Raw genomic sequence first — 20,661 nt, forward strand, 5'->3', positions numbered from 1 at the left:
CCAATATAAAATCATGCTTGGGATAACAAGAAACGTAAATCCTACGAATATAATTTCCAACCAATAAGCAACTTGACTTTAAAAATGAGATGCTCAAAAGTTCTCAACTTAATATGAGAATGTTGTCTTTTATTTAATTTTTTTTATTCATGTTTTTATTATAAATTCATGTAAATATTCTTCTTATTTTTGTTCTATCTAATAAAAGTATAATTTATCGATAAAATTGCACAATCTCTTCAGCGCAGCCCTCAAAATGAACGAATGATAAATCTGCAATATCATATGACATTGAATGAATGACAGCGATTTTCAAAGTCGAATTGTCAATTTCTAAATATTTTTTATAATTTTTCAATTAATATTTCTTATTAATTAACAATGTCGGATAAAAAGGAAATGGAAAAAAAGGACGTCGATCCTGAATTGGACGATTTACTGGACAGTAAGTGGTTTCAAAACGTAAAATAGGTGTATTCACTGTTACACAACCTATAACCTATTTTGGACTATGTAAATTTTAGTAGGCGATCTATTTTAGGGGCTATATTAGGGTTTCTTGGGTTTGCAATGCTGACACTTGAAAAAAAATATAGTATACGTGTTACATTTTTTATTATCAGCTGCCTAAAAAGTTTGAGGTTAAAAAAATGCACGTATTTATGATTTAAATATTTCGTCCAACCTTGAGCACCTACTCAAATTATAAGTAACTCAGTTTTTTTTTACATCATTACCATATGTACACCAACAGATACGTTTTTTGTAACTTTTTTTTTATTATGTTTAAATCTAGTATGAATTCCAAGTCATAATATTTCAATTCAATTTGTGATTAATTGCTTCTAAATTGTCATAATATTTCGTATCTGTAACTAGGTGCTCTCCAAGACATGACAAAGAAGCCAGAAGATTCGGCCCCGGGGTCGGAGGCCGTGCCACAGAACATGTGGAGCGAGGAGTTCATCAAGGAAGCAGCAGCCCAGTTTGAGAGCAACATGGCCGCTATCTTGGGAAGCTTTAGCGGAGTCCCTGGTTCGTATTACGTTTTGTGTCACCATAAGGTGCAAAAGTCCAATCAGTTTCTTGCAAAGTAATAAACGAACAATGTCCTGGTTACATGTTGTTTCTGTAATAGACAAAAAACACCTACAAAAACATAAATTTTGTAATTATGACAAATGGTTCATAATTTCACCACTGTTTACTGCACTTTTGTTCTTTGATTGTACAATGTAATTTTTTATGTCATTTTCTTATCCGCCTAAAAGGGATTGACATTTAAAATTAATGAGTAAAATTTTTAAGTGTCTGTAGGAATACTATCATTACAAGGACGACAAAGTCAATCTCAAGATAAGTAGCTGAACACATAGTGTGTTAGTGACACCATATCAAATACTGAGGGGGATGATTCAACTCATGACTCTGAGTTAATATAAAATTCATGATTTTTTTAATTTTCTTTTTTGATATTTTTCAATTTTCCAAAATATCACTTGATATGAACTCAGAATTAGATTATAAGCTGAATCATTCCGCTCTGTATTCGATATGATATCACTTACACCCCACACAAGTACATACAGGTAGTTTGGGGGATAATTCAGCCCATGATTCTGAGTTCTAGTTAAATAATCCTTCGCAAAAGTATAGAATTGAAAAATATTTAAAAAAAAACGTTTTTTTTTTTCATGAATTATTCTTTTGGTTTTTTATTTTTTGTCTCTGCTTGCCCCGGTGGGAAATAGGCGTGAGTTTATGTATGTTTGTGTATGAATTTTTCATACTATTGACCATCCCAAGATGATTAAAACTATTCCCATACTATTGACAGCTTTCACATATTTTTTATTTTGACTTTTTAATCTCTTGCAGAGGACCAGATATCACAGGACCAAATTGCACAGACATTTAGCAAAATGGCCGGTGAGTACCTACATAGCCATATCCATACTAAACCATATAAAAAGTGTGTGTCTCTGTGTTTGTTTGTCCGTCTTTTACGGCAAAACGGAGCGAAGAATTGACGTGATTTTTAAGTGGAGATAGTTGAAGGGATGGAGAGTGACATAGGCTGTATTTTGTCTCTTTCTAACCCCTCCACTTCCCTAAAATAGGGGGTGGAAGTTTGTAAGGAGCATTCCGCAATTTTCAAGGTAGTAAGATGAAAATTGGTATGCGGGCTATTTGTGACTAACAAAAAAATCCGCACATCTCCGATCTTCTCCGCCCATCTCCGCGTTAGTTGGAACCCGGCCTATAATACAAAATTTTTGGATTACCGCTGGCTGGAGGTTTTGTTTCAACCATTATTTATTCTGAAAAAAATACGGAATAAATTCTAGTTCTATTACCATTCAATAGCCCAAATATAAAGACATATTGGCTATAGGAACTTAGACCTATAGGGCAACTATTCCCGTTGGATATCGAAACATAACATTCTCTTCTCAAACAATTGACTTTGTAGTGTGAGCTAAATATTCGCGTGTACATATAGAGGCGGCCGCGCAGGTGTTGAAGGCGCCCGGGGACTCGGCCTCCGAGCCGACGGAACCCACCAGCGACCCCGCCGTCAAGGAGAAAATCGATGAGGTATGAACACATACATATGTCGTGGCCAGATCGTAGTATTGGCCATTTCATCAAATGGTCATATTTCATGAAATAGCCAACTTAAGTTGACCATATCGTTGAAACGTCAACATTTAATGATATTTCAATCAACGTTTGGCCATATCGTTAATGTAGGCGGTGTTATTAATGAAAATGCTAATAGTCGTTTAATTTCTTAGGTTTAAAATGAAGTACCTATTTGATATAGAAAATTATACAATTACGTTAATACTAAACTAAACCGGTGGATAATGTAACTAAATTTAGGATATGATATCAAAGACATATTGTGATGCCAAAGTTAAAATACTAGTTTCTTAAAATTTATTTCTAAGTGACACGATGAAACTCGCATCAGTAGTACGGTCACGAGCATTAATATGTATACACTTTGGTACCATGTCACATTAACTTTTTTGACAAATTGTACTGTAAGTCTCACTAAATGTCAAATATGTTAGTGCGACAGAGTCCTAAAGTGGGTACATTATATTGCTCATGACTGTACATCCTTCAGATCCCTGGGTAGTAAATTCTCAATCCCGTTGTCCAGGTATCAGCGGCTATCTCGCAGACCCTGCAGAATCTCAGCAGCAACGCGGAGAACCTTCAGACGCCTTTCTCAGACCAGGACCTGGCCAACATGTTCAACAGCTTCAGCCTGGGGGAAGGTGGACAGGTATGTTGTTAATATTAAAATAAAATAAATTAATTATTGTAATAGTGTGAGGTTCGATCTGCTTCCTCTTTACTTATTTAGTAAAATGCGGTCAACGCCGCTGGTGGTACAATTACCAAGTCAAATATTGTAATATTAATTATTAAACCATATTGCATCGTTGTTGGTTGATCCAAATGAATAAATAAAAAAAAAATAACGACCTCACGAAAATTATGGTTTTATGGTTTGTTGTTCAGCTAATACTGCCGAACCGACTATGCCGAACCGACTATGTGTGTACCTACCCTTAGAGCCTGTCCAGATGAAGCGTTTGACGCGCGTTGTCATACCACAGAGCACTTAACACCGTAATGACACAGACGCACAGTCATGAGCAATATCATTTACCCACTTTAGAACCCTGTCGCACTATCGTATTTGACATTTAATGAGACTTACGGTTTAATTTGTCAAAAAAGTTAATGTGACATGGTTTCAAAGTGTATCATATTAATACTCGTGACCGCACATCTCCAAGCATGCAGAAATCTATAAAGTAATCAAATTACTCTGTGGTCTACTTCTCTAACGGCCTCCGTGGTCCAGTGGTTGAGCGTTGGGCTCACGATGCTGAGGTCCCAGGTTTGTATCCCGGTGGGGACATATCACGAAAATTACTTTATGGTCCCTAGTTTGGTTAGGACATTACAGGCTGATCACCTGATTGTCCGTAAGTAAGGTGATCCGTGCTTCGGATGGCACGTTAAGCCGTTGGTCCCGGTTACTGATGTAAGTAAGTAGTCGTTACATGAGCCATGTCAGGGGCCTTTGGCGGGTCAATAGTAACCCTGACACCAGGGTTGATGATACACGATAGAAGAAGATTAAAATAAAAAATATAAAAATGGCAAATACTATTTCTGTAACATGCAAGGGGGAGTTCCTTATAGGCTCTACCATACATACATAAACTCACGCCTATTTCCCACCGGGGTAAGCAGAGACTATGGAATTCCATTTGCTTCGATCCTGACATACTTCTCTTGCTTCCTCCACATTCATCAATCTACCAATAATAAAGTCTCTACCATGGTATAATAAAACCAGGTATGCTCAAAAGTGACAGCTAACATTTCAAGGTTACCCCAGCTGACGTCATCTCACCCTCCGTTTCCAATTAATTGATGTACAGTCATGAGCAATATAATGTACCCACTTTAGGACTCTGTCGCACTAACATATTTGACAGTTCAATTTGTCAAAAAAGTTAATGTGACATGGTACCAAACTGTATACATATTAATTAGTGATGTGCCGGATCGTTAAAAATGTATATCCGCGGATACGGATCTGAATACGGATATTTTGTGTAAAGATCCGCGGATACGAACAATCCAATACCCACAAAAAAACTACTTAATACTTCTAATACCCACTTGTCACCTTATTCACCATGTTTGACGCAAATAAAGTTTCTATTCTATTCTATTTATTCGATATTATTCGATTGGTGTCGGCGCCCGCGACCTTGAAACGATAGTTGACGTCTTCGCTCGCCGCAACGTCAGGCAGGACACGTTTTAACTTGCATTGCGCGGGTAGTACTATTGTTTTGGTTATGGTTATGTGTGACACCGTGGAATTTTATAGATTTTTATTTAATAATTCTTCTTAATCACCTGAAAAAGATCCGTAAAAGATCCGCGTGAAAAGTAACGGACACGGATACGGATACGGATTTTTCTTTTATCTCGGATATCCGCGGATACGGATACGGATATTCGGAACATCACTAATATTAATGCTCGTGACCGTACTTTACAAGGCAATTTTGATTGGTTGAAGGCCGAGGAAAAGGATTCTGGTAGGGCTCTGGCTAGAACATCACCGATTGAGAAATTGGTCGGTGTACTGCGGAACGGAAGGCGATTGGGGCAACCACCGTTCTACGCGCCCTATCTATAAATAAATAATAAATAAAATTGTTTATTTCGGATCAAAAAATTACATCCATATTGGTGCTAATTCCTGTAAACACCATCTAATTTTATTTTAGGTTATATCTGTCATTTTCTTATCCGCCGAAAAGGAAAGGGACGGGTAATCGACAAGCATAAAATTTATGGAACACACGTCAATTTTAAGCACATTTTAAGCACAAATCTAAAACAACCGTCTAAAAATTCGCCCGGGTTATTCATTTATTTACTCATTCTTCCTAAAATTAAGAGCTGTCAATCATCCGTCCCTTTCCTTTTCGGCGGATAAGAAAATGACAGGTATAACTTAAAGTAAAATTAAGAGATGTCTGCAGGAATCGGGGCCATTATGTTAGTAAGATGTGACTTATGAAACTATTGTTAGTAACGAAAATTATATTTTGCACGCATTTATGACCATCACGTGAACGGGTAATTTCCCGTGATCGTCACCCTACGCACAAAACATCTCCAAAGCGGCGATGTGTATCGATCAGCTAATGTCTTCAGGATGCTGTTGGGGCTGTTTCTCAACCGGGTGAGCAGGGAGCCAGTTTTTTTGCGTAAGATCGCTTCGAAACCATCGGTCTGATACTCCGCAAACATCCCCGAAGCGCTACAAAAACGCGGTAGACCCAACATCATCCTAAAGACATTATTATACTGTATACGCAGGGTCTCAAGCGATTTTTTGGTGTACCCAACCCACAGATTTCCCGTGTACCTACTTTGACAATATGCTTTAAAAAGCGTGACCTTGACATCATCCGTACAGCGAGAAAATTTGCGAGCCAGCATATTACCCCTAACCGCAAGAGCCCTGCGCTCCCTTTCAATGTCATCATCGTCTTTGAGGTCGCCGGTTATAACATGCCCCAGATATTGAAATTTATTTACCCGTTTTATATTCATACCATTAAGGGAAACGCTGGTGTTGTTATGGGAACATTTACCCGCGACCTCAAAGACCATGTATTCAGTCTTTTTCACATTATAACTGAGACCATGCTCAACAGCATAGGCCTCACAGACCTTCAACAAATCCTTAAGGCCCCCCACCGTGGGGCTGAGCAGCACCATGTCGTCAGCGTAGCTTATATTGTTTGTGCTAACTCCATCTATACTGCAACCGACACGCATGCTGCTCAGCTTCACAATGAGATCGTCAATGTAGATGTTGAAAAGCTTGGGAGAAGACAACCCCCCCTGTCTAACCCCGCATTCCAACACATACGCATCCGATAAGGAATCCGCCCACTTGACCTGATTTGTTTGGTTAGCATACCAAAACTTGAGCATATTTTGCACTTCCTCCAGCACACCCCTCCTCTCCAACTTCCTCCAAAGCACATCATATGACACCAGGTCAAAGGCTTTGGAGAGGTCCAGGAAGCAGGCGTATACCGGCGTCCTACGATCAGTGTAGTACTGGATAGTATGCTTAAGACTTACTATAGCACTTTCAGTCGAGAGTCCAGGTCGGAACCCGAACTGTGCATCCTGTATGTTGGCGTATTTTTCCAATTCAGAGGTAAGCACACTATCCAGCACCTTAGCAATCGTTGTTGCTAGCGAAATAGGACGATAGTCTCAAATCTAAAATCTATGGAGTAATGAAGGCGATTACTCCACCGACAAGAGCGCAGCTCTTAAATAAAGAGAGAGAGAGAGAGAGAGAGTAAAAGATTTACTTACAGTTTTAATGATTTTTATACACCTATGTGTCACAATAAACTCTCTTTCCAGCAGGACGGCAATATGTTCGTCCCTTTCATGCAGGGGATGATGCAGTCTCTTCTATCGAAAGAGGTGTTGTACCCCTCGCTCAAGGAGTTAGTGGACAAGTACCCCGCCTGGCTGGCTGAGAATAAGGGCAAAATCGATGCCGCAGAGTATGACAGGTAAACATGCTTACACTCCCTTCTATTCAAGGTATTGTGCCCCAGGCTCAGGGAGTTAGTGGACAAGTACCCCAACTGCCCAGCTGAGAATAAGGGCAAGATCGATGCCGCAGAGTATGGCAGGTAAACATACATACAGTCCCTTCTATCCAAGGTATTGTGCCCCATACTCAGGGAGTTAGTGGACAAGTACCCCAACTGACCAGGTGAGAATAAGGGCAAGATCGATGCCGCAGAGCATGACAGGTAAACATGCTTACACTCCCTTCTATTCAAGGTATTGTGCCCCAAGCTCAGGGAGTTAGTGGACAAGTACCCCTGCTTTCTGTTAGATCAACGTGATAGGTGGCGAACCGTATCTCCGTCTGAATAAATTAATAAAATACATCCGTATAATATTTATTTTCATTCCACCATTTGTCCATCAGGTTCTCAAAACAACAGGAGCTGATGCTGAAAGTGTGCGCGGAATTGGAGCCCGAACAGGAGTCAGACCCTGAGGATGTCAGGAGGAAACGATTCGAGACTGTACTGGACCTCATGCAGAAGGTGAGGTCATGCGAATATAAAAATAAGCAGTCCCCGACCAAACAACGACAGGGCTACCAGAACGTAGTGGGTAGCTCACTGGGACGGGCTAACCTATAAAATGCTACTTAGGTTCTATGACGATCTTGTGACGTAGCGAGTAGACGCCGCTACTTCAAAAGCGCACCCCTGATGCCGGGCAGCAGCGGTATCAGTACTGGTTGGAGGCCGAGGAAATGGATTCTGGTAGGGCTCTAGCTAGAACATCACCGATTGAGAAATTGGTCGGTGTACTGCGGAACGGAAGGCGATTGGGGCAACGACCATTCTACACGCCCTATCTATGGAGTAATGGCGATTACTCCACCGACAAGAGGGCAGCTGAAATAAAGAAAGAAAGGTCATCCATTTAATTTCTCTCATGAAAAATCTCTATTGGTGTTAGCCCACACCAATAAAGAGTTATTTTTTGTTTACTGGTGGTAGGAGCCAATTGGTAGAACGTTTGCCTCTCACTTTGAGGTCGCAGATTCGAATCCAGCACAGGCCTAAACCAATGATTGCCGAATTTGTTCTCGAATTCATGTATGAATCATAAATTATTATTGGTAGTCCACCTCACAACCCACACGATAGAAGATATATCAACCTATATGCCTAGTATCTTTTGTAACTATTTTCTTATATTCTGGTACAATAAAGTATACAGGGTGTTAGTGTAGTATACAGGGTTGATGTCAAGTGGATTTTATTGGAGAAAATCATGAATTTTTTGTGTTTTTTAAACATATTTTCAGTTTCACACTTTTGCGACGACAAATTCCACTTGATATCAGCTCAAAATCATGGCCTGAATCTTCCTCAAATTTCCTTACGATGTCACTAACACCTTGTAAGTATTTGATTTGTCAATTATTTCATTTCACAGATGCAAGACCTAGGCCAGCCGCCTACGGAGCTGGTGGGCGACATAGCCGTGCCTCCGCAGGGCTTCGCCCCGCCGACGGGGCAGGACCCCAGCCAGTGCAGCCTCATGTAACGGGAGGAGGGCCGCGCCGGACACCGCGAGTGTATGGACGTATCTTAAACGGCGATCGTACGGTCATTGTGTCAGTTTGGAAGTTACAAGTGTAAGAACCTTGTCGCATTCATGGTATAAGTAGACCAGGTACCTATGCTCAATTCTATGACAAGTCGCCATTACTAGCCCTTTGATGACGTAAGTGTCACCACTGTGTTACCATTAAATTGTTATCTCCAACATTCCAAGGACGTAAATTTTATTAATGAAAATTAAGTGAATCATTGACTAGTGTATTTAATTACTATTACTTGTCACATATTATAAAATCATTAAAAAGTTCATTAAATTAAAAACATTGGACGTGGGTAATTTATTTTTTACGAAATGGCAACACAGGGTGGGATGACGTCAGCTGGGCTAACCTTGAAATGTTAGCTGTCACTTTTGAGCTTACGTAGTTTTCTTATACCATGGTCGCATTAACGACATTTGACGTTCAGTGAGAATTTGTTGCAATATGTCCAAATGTCCAATGTGACAGGGTTCTAAACTTACAAGTGCCTATGCTGCTAATTTTTAATGGCCCTCGGTATAGGCTAAATTCCAACTAGTCAAATCAGTTACTTTTTACTAAACTAAACGTCAAAACACGGAATTACTAAGGAGTTTGTATGAAAAGCACACTGTCTCTTCTTCTTTGCGAATCGATGGCGATCGAAACTAATTTTTTGCTGACCAATACTTGGCCACGCTTACGGCATTGTCAGTGGCTTCGTACAGGTCTTTAATAGTGCAGGTGTTAGGGCACTTAGGACAGCACAAAAGGTGAGCCATAGTTTGTGGTGATACTCCACACTCGCAATCATCGCAACCATCAACCAGGTATCCCCACCTGCAGAGATTATCCTTGCAGCGGCCAACCTGTGTCCGGAGCCTATTTAAAGACTTCCATGTGGGCCACGCTAGATTACTTCCAGGCGGGAGACCCTCACGCACACTGTGACGTCATAGAAAAACGTGACAAAATGTCGCACTACTTCTTTTTTTCACAATGATCGTACCATAATGATTTGCCGAGAAATCGGGGACTCTCCAAGCCACGTTCCTTAACAAAAATATAGATTGCACTTTACCACATTGCCTTCATTTAACCATCAAATTTCATGGATAACAGACATAAAAAAGCAACTTTTATCTTTGTTTTTGGGTATAAATGATGACTCTTGTTATTACACCTAGACACAACACATCTTCCACCCATTATTATTCTGATCAAAATAAAAAGAAGCAATATACTGTAGACAACAGGTCGACATGGCAGTTCTCTAGTGACGTGACGTTTTCAATATCGATATATTTTTATTATGTATGTAACAAAATGTGAATAAAATAATACCACGTTTTCATTTAAGTTAATATTTATTCATCTGAATCATCTAACGTATCGCTACAAAAACTTAAAGAATCTTCGTCACCGGTATCTCCGACTTTTATAATAAAATATTCCATTTCATTTTCCATTGAATTATTGTTTTTTTTGCTTGAACACGCGACGAAGATGCAACCGTAGCCATTTTTAAAACACAATAGTAATAAATTATGTGAGCGAGATTATAATCGATAAACGCGGTCGATACGGACTCGTGCGACACTAAGACTAAGACGCCGCGGGGACTGTGCGGGTGTGCGGGGCGACCCCGCCTCCGCGGCTCACCTCATGCCCCGATTGCCATGTCGACCTGTCGTCAACTTTAGGTAGCAACTTAATACGTATTTCAACGTATATAAAATACCCGAGCAGTGAGAAAATTGGTAATTATTACGTACCGCCATCTATTTTTTTAAGGAAATGTGGCCTGAAATGTCCCTCACGCACCATAGACTGTGATGTCTGTTCACCCTGTGTGTTAATTAGCGTGATGTTTTCACATTTCGATCACTATGACACTACCTTTCGATGCAGAGATTTTAGATTTGTTTTATGGTACATTGATATAATCACGCTATAGTAATCCGTATTGGGTGGGTAAAGCTAAAGCCTACTAGGCAACATGTCCGGCAACGTTGCATAACAGCGCGCAACGTTGCACAACAGCGCGCAACGTTGCACAACAGCGCGCAACTTTGCCAGCTAAAGCGCAACAGCGCGGCACGCTCTCACAGGAGCGAATAGCTTGCAACGGGAAAGTGTATCAGAGTCGTTATTTTTTCCATTTAATAATAAAAAATAATGAACGAGAAACGAATTTATACATACTGAAATAAAATTATTACATGCCTTGAGGGGACGGCCCGATAAGTTGGGTTTTTTTTTTTAAATTATCAATCGGTATAATCTATAATTCTTTTTGCATCGAATTAGAACGGTATTAATTGTGCTATTATGGTTATATGGGATTGAAATGTGGGTTATGCTTGATTGAATTGAATGTAAAAAATGTTTTATATACATATTTATACTATATTATATGATAACTAGTACGTAACGCGTGACTAATGGGGTAGCCAGGGCCATGCCATCACCAAAATTACAACCTGGGGGGTTAAAATGGCCACATCGAAGCAATTCATCTAAGAAAGCAATATTGCAATTTGACATTTGCGCATATAAAAGTAAGTGCGCAACGCAAACAAATGTCAAATAGCAATATTGCTTTCTTAGATGAATTGCTTCGATGTGGCCATTTTAACCCCCCTGTTTTCGTAACATTTTTTTTAATGTAGTGCAAGAAATATCCGTAGAGACCGCGCCGCGAAAATACCGCGGATTTTAATGGAACTAATTGACAGGACTTACATAAGTATTCGAAGATGGACTACCGACCTTTCCTCCACTCGACTCGGCCTCAGCTGAGAATTTTGGTATTCTAAGGGTGGTATTAATAAACGAATCTCAGCTGAGACTGCCCTCAAGGTCATGCTCAAGTCCCTGTTTTTATATGAGAACTGTCACATTGACATGATCTTGAGGGCAGTCTCGAAGCTGAGATTAGTTTATTAATACCGCCCTAAGTTGACATTTACGTACTTGAGGACTTTACTCACTGGAGTCGAGCATGTCATACTGCCAACATGATAATACGAAATTAATGACGTCATGCCTTACTGGAGTAAACTCTGAGATGGGTGAATATCAAAATGTGCCAAGTTTGGTGGCGAACTTTCATATTATTTTTTCGTGAAAAATTGTTTTCCGACATGAAAAAGGATCCAAAAGGATCCGAAAGGATGTCGGAATCCGACATTTTGATATTCACCCAGATAAGGAATATTTTGAGCAGAGTTCGAGGAGAAAAAAAAAATATAAATAAGATCTTGAGATCGCCTCAACTGAGAACGGAATCAAGAAAGGTTTCTTGGAGTATAAAAACAGTTTGATAGCTTGAAAAATTACAGCTAAAAAAAAACTTTGACAGCTGTCAAAATGGTGTCGTCCTTCACTTACGACATGTGCAAGAAAAAGATGGCTAGTTTTAGAACGGTCGCACTGATATAAAAGTAAGTTGTAGGCCGATAAAGATGGTAATGAGAATAAAAGAAATGACAAAATTTTACTTGAACGATAATGAATGTACATAATAACGGGTTCTTACCGCGTTTAAATGGGGATATGAGACTCCTCTCTCTTTTGGCTCTCTCTCTTGGGAGTCTCATATCCCCATTTAAACGCGGTAAGAACCCGTTATTATGTGCTTTAATTATGATAATAACCGCGTAAACTTAAAACAATGATAATGAATGTGTTCGAAATGTACTGAGTAATTCGTAAAATATTTTAAAATCACTCAACAAAATGCGTTCTTTTTATGTTACTCATATTTTTCATATTTATATTCTGTGATTAGGTTTTCATGTCCAAGATGCAAACAGTATAATAACATAAGAGTCTATATACGTCCCGCTGCTGGGCACAGGCCTCCCCTCAATCAACCGGAGGGGGTATGGAGCATACTCTACCACGCTGCTCCACTGCGGGTTGGTGGAGGTGTTTTTTACGCATTCAATAGTGTATAATTATATAATTATTATTTTAGTGCCGAAGATAACATAATGGTGAATTATATTTGACAAACAAAATCGATATATTTTGTGATTTCAAATTGCTTTTTCTAAATCAGTTCTAATTGCATTATTTTGTTTTAAATTGCTATTTAAAAAGCAACATAATACAAGGTGTTAGTGACACTGTAACAAATACCGAGGGGGATTATTCAGGCCATGATTCTTAATTGAATTTCCTGTTGAAAATATTAGTGTTTTTTTTTTAATTATTTTCTTTTCTTGTCACTAACACCCTGTATTTATCGAAGATAGCCGAAATCTGGCAACCCTTAACATTAAAAATTGTCTGTAGTCCACACCACGGAAGAAGTCCCGCGGATTTCAATGAAACTAATCGACAAGTCATAATAATTCTATTCAGCATGCTATAACAAAACGAGGTATGCTCAATCCTATGAAAAGCCGCCATTACTGGCCGTTTGATGACGTAAATGTTACATGAGTGTTACCATTAAATTGGTATCTCCAACTGATGAGCTCGGTGGCGCAGCGGTAAACGCGCTCGGTCTGCGATTGTTGGAATTAAGCAACTTTCGCTCAGGCCGGTCTTAGGATGGGTGACCACAAAAAAAAGTTTTCATCTCGAGCTCCTCCGTGCTTCGGAAGGGACGTTAAGCCGTTGGTCCCGGCTGCATTAACAGTCGTTAATAACCATCGATCCGCACTGGGCCCGCGTGGTGGTTTAAGGCCCGGTCTAATCCATCCATAGGGAAGGCCTGTGCCCCAGCAGTGGGGACGTTAATGGGCTGATGATGATGGTATCTCCCAACATTCCAAAGATTAAAATTGTAAGCAAATCTTTTATTAAAAAGTAAATTAAAAACATTAGTTGCTGGTAATTTATTTTTAAAAATGGCAACGGAGGGTGAGATTACGTCAGCTGGGCTAACCTTGAAATGCTAGCTGTCACTTTTGAGCATACCGTGTTTAATTATACCATGCTATTCAGAATCTGCGACGCTAGCGCCACGGTCGCGGGACTTCTTTCGTGGTTTCGTGAAATCTAAATAACCACTTTTTTTTATATTACACATTTTTTTTCTGAAATTTTCAGTTTTTTAACTATACTTTTCATGTGGGATAGACAAAAGACTTCATCCATACAGCCTGGTGTATTTCTTTTTCATCATTTAAATTAAGAAAATGGGTATTAAAATTACCTTAATTTTTACAACACAATGTAAAATTTACATCTTTTAAAATGGTCAGCGGCACAAATTATTTGACACATAGAATATTTGATTCATTATAATTGTGTTTAAAATTATTTTATTTATTGTTATTGTATTGTAGTATTGTATAAGTTTCGTTGTTAGAAAAACAATAAACTTTTAGTTACCAATATGAAGTTTTATTTAAGTAATATGTGTTATCCATACCAGGATCAAAAAAATATAATCAATAAGGGACTTTCCAGGGTAAGTTCGTCAAAAACAACATAGATGGAGCTGTGCAGATTTTCCTTGGTTTAAACTAATTTCATGGATTACAGACATATGCATCTTTTTTTTTTTTATGTGTGTATATTTTAATGTTCATTTTATCATTAATTTATACAATTTGTCACTTAAAATTACGAATAATTAAAACATTTCAAATTATAACACAAACACTAGTCAGTCTAAAATACCGCCCCCTTTCGTACCCGGTTCAAAGGTGCCCATTATACTGGTCGCGTTACCGCGCACTATTGCCAAGGAAACCTGTTGAACCAGGAACGAGCTGCATCTTTTATCTTTGTTTTTAGGGATAAATGATGACCCTTTTTATTACACCCAGGCAGAACACATTTTCCACCCATTATTATTCTGGTCAAAATAAAGAGAAGCAATATAGGTAGCAAATTAATTTTATGCATAATGTGATCCAAATATCACGCAACAATTATTTTTCTATGCCATTACATTGTATTTTGGAATAATTATGTACCCGAGTAATGAGAAAATAGATATTACGTTAAAGCTGTACAACGCCATCTATATATTGTTTGGTCACAGTAGATTTTTGCGGTAAGAGTAATAAACATTTTTTTTTTATGTAGATTACAGTTTTACTAGGTTACAGTGGCCTTTTGGGCTGCATTAGTTTGAGCCCTCTCAATTCACAAATAATAAATAAAAATGATAAGGATTACTTATAATTATCATACAATTTTTTTTCTACTCAAAACATTAGTCGCCAAACTAGACACCAATAGAAATTAAAAAAAGAAGTTATAATTTTGAAGTAACAACTTCTTTTGAGGATTTCCTTGTTCATTTTGACTTAGCCATAATACATTTCAATCAGATAGAGGTACTTTAGGCAGCATGGTTTTACGATCTTAGCCTGACCCTATAATGGGCAAAAGGAAAAAAAGGAGTTACTACATAGTGAGTATAATATGCTCAATGGTTCATCACACAAAGCAATTTTTTAAAGGCCCTTAATTTTGTTTAATTCTTATGGAGAAAGCTCAAACTACAAATTAAAACAAAGATTACACGCAATACATTTATTGAGGAGTCACTTTATAGAGAAAACTTGTACTTAAAAGTAGTATTTACACTCGGTCCAAAACTTAGCTTCACATTTTTGAGGTTATGTGTTCTATCTTGTCGATACTGTGGCTTCTTTCCTCGCCGCGTCCTGGAGTAACTGGGTGTCTACTTCGTCTGCTGGTAGTTGTACATACCGCACAACAGAGCCTCGTATAAAACAATTCTTCACTGACAGCATATGTGGATATTTGTCCGGATCTATGACGCTTATATCGGATAACTTAATATTCAAGTACTGGTCCACGGAATGCAATGTCCCGCATATACTGAGATCGTTTTTAAGCTCGACGACCACGTCTTTGCCAACAAGCGACTTGAAAAATGAGTAAAATAACATTATTGCGGTAAATAAACGACTTTTCACGGAAACGTTTCCTGCCGCTTTTTCGATTGTCAAAAATGTATTAGTTGTCAATGTCAGTCAATTTTTTTTTTTTTGTTTTGGTTTTCCCCGAAGGTTAGTTATTGTTCTGAGGTAAGGCCTTTGTTCTGAGGGCCTTTGCCTTGCCAGTTCCCTTTGGAACTATGCCCATACAGCCATGTCTGACGTATTTTTTTCTTGATGATTAATGAAATTATGAAAGGTGATGATGATGATGAAACCTAAGCCCCCACCCTCGGAGTAGACTCCTATTCCGAACCACAAACGAATTAACTCAAAAGTCCGCATAAACTTTTCAGTTATGAAGCGGCTTCCTGGCACGAAGCGAAAATAGGCAGATACACTTTGTTTATTGAATACTCCAATATAATAACACTCGCGAATGTCTTCCGACTAACTTAATGCGATCATTAACCACAAAACACCACTTCGTATTAATTATTTAGATTACTCAATGAAGAAAGCAACTGTCCCGTTCCCGTTTCCCACCAAAAAGCCATGTCAGTCAAAAGTAATAAAAAAAACAAAAACAGAGTTGCCAATTTATTGTAACTTTTTACCTATAGATTTTTACCTGATTACGAACAAAGTTAAGTATTTTAAGCCGACTTCAAACAAGAAAGAGGTTCTCAATTAGACCCTGGGTGCATAAGCCAATTCGCGTTAGAACCTATCTGAATCCTATCTAAGTTTGAAAATGACGGCTAGCAGAAAATCTTTTTCTATCGTGTGGGTTACGCTCGTGTGGTGAATTACCAACCTCATCAACCCTGGTGTCAGGTTATTATTCAGCCGCCAAAGGCTCCTGACATGGCTCATGTAACGATGACTCACTTGTATCAGTAATTCGTAACCGGGGCCAACGTCTTAACGTGCCTTCCGAAGCACGGATCATATTACTTTCGGATAATCAGGTGATCAGCTTGTAATGTCATAACCAAACTAGGGATCACAAAGTGATTTTTATGATATGAACCACCAGGATTCGAAGCCGGAACCTCCGGATCCAACAACAACAACAAGTCCAACGCGCAACCACTGGACCCACAGGCAGTTCAAAAGTTAAAAAAAATGTTGAGATATCCCCCGTTTCTTGGCAGTAATGAAGTTAACCAAAGTGGAACCAGATTAGAGCTGTAGTAGCCCAATCGGTAGAATGCTTGCCTCTCCCTTTGAGGTCGCAGATTCGAATCCAGCACAGGCCTAAACCAATAATTTTCGAATTCATGTTTTGATCATAAATGATTATCACATGCTCAGCGGTGAAAGAAATCATCGTGAGGAAACCCACATTGCCTAGAAATGCATTTCGGAGGTATGTGACCTAACCTGTATTGGTCTGGTTTTCCCTTCGCGGGTTGGAAGTTCAGAGAGGCAGTCCCTTCTGTAAATACTGGACCTGTCGAATCCATTTCGTCTACTGGGATCCCCTAACCCGATCCCCAGGGGATCCCAATCCGCAGGTTAGGTAAGTGGACCCTGTGAAGAACGGAATAATGCTAAGGAGATGAATGAGCTCAACCAAAGTAATATTATTACATTAATGATTCATATCGTTCCTACGTTTTAAACCTTGTTGAGGAAGCCCAGAAATTATTTCATTTCTTCGGAGCCTTGACATTTCCATATAATCTCTTTTCGTATATAGGGGAAGGGTGATATCTTTTGGTTTGTAATCTTGAACAGAGGTCCGTGTTGCTCTATGAATCTTGTAAGTATAATAATTCTTTAATAGATTTTTGTTGATTTTGTTTTCTCTCTCTTTCTTATGTGTTATGTCATTGTTTATGTGAAATGTGTATATGCAAAGGCTTTATTTTTAACTGTACCCAAATGTATACACAATAAAATCTTTCAGTGTTACTACAAAACAAAGACTAAGATAAACTATGTTTAAAATACATATAATCCGTATACGAAAGAAGTCCCGAAGGCCGCGTGGCGCTACTGTCGCAGATTCTGCAGAGAATTATTATGACTTGTCAAGTTAGTTTCATAAAAATCCGCCGACTTCTTTCGTAGCGCGAAATACTATTTCAAACCTAGTTTATTTTTAGTTTGTGTTTTGTGGTAACACTGTTTATGTTTATCTTTAAGGGTCTGAAGCTCAGAAATCTTGACATTTCCATGTTTAAGTAGATATCTTTCGGTGAAGGTGAACACCAACCAAGCAAAGGTCGCGGTCAAACCACACGCATTCAGGTAAAAGAAAGTTTTTAATTTAATTCATGGTTACCCTATTGTGTCTTCACGGAACATTTATACATGCTTCACGGTACGTCATTTCCGGGGTAGGTAGACTTTAATTTTAAAACATAAGCTCACGAATATACCCCGATTGGGGTAGTCAGAGGTACATCCATCGTAAGATGAACTAAGTACAGTCGTGAGCAATATCATGTACCCACTTTAGAACCCTGTCGCACTATCATATTTGACATTTAGTGAGACTTACGGTGTAATTTGTAAAAAAAGTTAATGTGACATGGTTTCAGAGTGTATCATATTAGTACTCGTGATCGTACCAACACCTCACCGATATTTTTGTTACACCAACGTGATTAATAAGTGGCGATTGACATTACTACCACTATGGGTTGTGAGGTGGATTACCAACCTCATCAACCCTGGTGTCAAGGTTACTATTGAGCCGCCAAAGGCCCCTGACACGACTCACGACTCATGTAACGACTACGTACTTACATCTGTAAATAGTAACCGGGACCAACGTGCCTTCCGAAGCACGGATCGTCTTTGTTGCACCATCCCGCATCCAAGTTGTTTGTAAATGTTTGTTTCCTTTTGGTGGTCGCCTGGAAGAAATTGCTTTAGAGCAATAAGGCCGCTCAAATTGTACTGTTTTCATTTGTTATGTCTGATTGTTGAAATTTAATTCTTTGCAATATTTGATTTGATTTGATTGGTGTCATTTGACAAAAAAGCACACACACACACATTGACACATTGACATTGATAAATACTTTTTTTCACCTTTGATGAGTTTGCTCTTGGCCCCAGACTTGCCCGAAGGCATTGACGAGGCCTAGGACGGAGGTCGCTTTGAAGGTGCCTGTTCACTTGGCCTTGAAAGCACCCGGGTTATATGCATTCGGAAATACAGAAGACGGCAGAGAATTCCACTCCTTAGCAGTGCGCATAATGAAGGACGATGCGAAGCGCTTTGTGCGAATAGTTGGGACATCCACCAAATAGGGATGGAACCCGGCCGTACGTCTGGAAGTCCGAAGATAAAAGGGGAAGGTGGAGTAGCTCGGTGGCGCAGCGGTAAACACGCTCGGTCTGCGATTGTTGAAGTTAAGCAACTTTCGCAAAGGCCGGTCATAGGATGTGTGACCACAAAAAAAAAGTTTTCATCTCGAGCTCTTCCGTGCTTCGGAAGGCACGTTAAGCCGTTGGTCTCGGTTGCATTAGCAGTCGTTAATAACCGCCAATCAGCACTGGGCCCGCGTGGTGGTTTAAGGCCCGATCTCTCTATCCTTCCATAGGGAAGGCCCGTGCCCCAGCAGTGAGGACGTTGATGGGCTGGTGATGATGATGATGGTGGAATGAGCTCGTGTAGATCGCGGGCACACTCCCCGAAGTGCAGTCTGTAGAATACCGACATACTAGCGACTATACCCATGATATGAATGAAGAAAAAAAAAATAGGGCTATGAGACTATCGATATTTCGACACTGTTGCAAGTGCCATGATCACGGGATGACTGATGAGATTGGAGTGAAGTAGGTAGATCTATAATTTTCTACGGGCAGACATATTTGTGTACCCTCTTTCTTTGCCGCTTGTTTATGTATCTGATATCGGAATGTTCGGAACCATCTGAACTCGCACCAAACTCACTACGACAGTTTTGTCACCACCATCATCATCATCATCATCAGCCGTATGACGCCCAGTGCTGGGCATAGGCCTCCCCCAAGGATCTCCACGACGATCGGTCCTGCGCTGCCCGCATCCAGCGGCTTCCCGCGACCTTCACCAGATCGTCGGTCCACCTTGTAGCGGGCCTACCCACTGAGCGTCGTCCGACACGTGGTCGCCACTCCAGAACCTTTCCGCCCCATCGGCCATCGGTTCTCCTCGCTATGTGTCCTGCCCACTGCCACTTCAGCTTTGCAATTCTCCGAGCTATGTCGGTGACTTTAGTTCTCCTGCGGATCTCCTCATTTCTGATTCGATCGAGCAGGGAAATGCCGAGCATAGCTCTCTCCATTGCCCGCTGAGCGACACCGAGCCTCCTCACGAGACCCATAGTAAGCGGCCACGTCTCACTGCCGTAGGTCATCACTGGCAACACGCACTGGTCAAATACTTTCGTCTTGAGACACTGAGGTATTTTGGACGAGAAGATATTCCGCAGCTTCCCGAACGCTGCCCATCCGAGTTGGATCCGACGAGAGATCTCTTTCTCGAAGTTGGACTTACCTAACTGGATTATTTGTCCTAGGTAAATGTACTGGTCTACAACTTCGAGTGTAGCGTTCCCAACCTGAACTGGAGTGGTTTGTCACCACATTAGGCCGTTTTAAGCTTTTTACAACAGCTAAAACAATGTGTAATTAGGAGGTGTCTGCAGGAATCAACAGGGTCATTGTCACGTAATACTATTCCAAGGCTACCTTATTCGTCCTAAACAAATAGGGAAATTAGCAAACATATTCTAATAAATAGGTAATTAATACGCTGAGGTAGCTAGCTATATCATCATCTATAGATTTTTTGAACAGTAAGTAATAGTAATACAAACTTCAATCAAGCAAAAAATAAAAAGAAAAAAACCGGTCAAGTCGGACCCGCGCACGATGGGTTCCGTACCGTACCATTGACTAGGTAAACCACAGTAATAGGTACGGTCACGAGCATTAATTTTCACACGAGCACGAGCACAAGCACTTTAGTACCATGTCACATTAACATTTTTGACAAATTGAACTGTAAGTCTC

The 20,661-nt window shown here is 39.7% G+C and overlaps 2 protein-coding genes across 3 annotated transcripts; one reads left to right on the plus strand and one right to left on the minus strand.

Annotated features, from left to right (window-relative positions):
- Positions 1 to 309: 309 nt before the first annotated feature.
- LOC126379247 (peroxisomal biogenesis factor 19) lies at positions 310 to 12,307 on the plus strand. Of its 2 annotated transcripts, none has more exons than XM_050027941.1 (8): positions 310 to 445; positions 880 to 1,035; positions 1,879 to 1,929; positions 2,504 to 2,598; positions 3,173 to 3,298; positions 7,006 to 7,160; positions 7,589 to 7,709; positions 8,617 to 12,307. In XM_050027941.1, exons 1-8 carry the CDS (start codon positions 382 to 384, stop codon positions 8,725 to 8,727), a joined length of 879 nt encoding a protein of 292 aa, XP_049883898.1. In that variant the 5' UTR covers positions 310 to 381; the 3' UTR covers positions 8,728 to 12,307. The 2 variants fall into 2 exon arrangements, with proteins under 2 accessions (XP_049883898.1, XP_049883899.1); XM_050027942.1 differs by having other exon boundaries at positions 7,009 to 7,160.
- Positions 12,308 to 15,253: 2,946 nt separating this feature from the next.
- Positions 15,254 to 15,698, minus strand: LOC126379289 (U6 snRNA-associated Sm-like protein LSm2). The gene has a single exon (XM_050027997.1). The coding sequence runs from the start codon at positions 15,649 to 15,651 to the stop codon at positions 15,364 to 15,366; it is 288 nt and encodes a 95-aa protein (XP_049883954.1). The 5' UTR covers positions 15,652 to 15,698; the 3' UTR covers positions 15,254 to 15,363.
- Positions 15,699 to 20,661: the final 4,963 nt, after the last annotated feature.

This window comes from Pectinophora gossypiella, chromosome 28, assembly GCF_024362695.1.
Source record: "Pectinophora gossypiella chromosome 28, ilPecGoss1.1, whole genome shotgun sequence".
Classification (NCBI taxonomy): domain Eukaryota; kingdom Metazoa; phylum Arthropoda; class Insecta; order Lepidoptera; family Gelechiidae; genus Pectinophora; species Pectinophora gossypiella.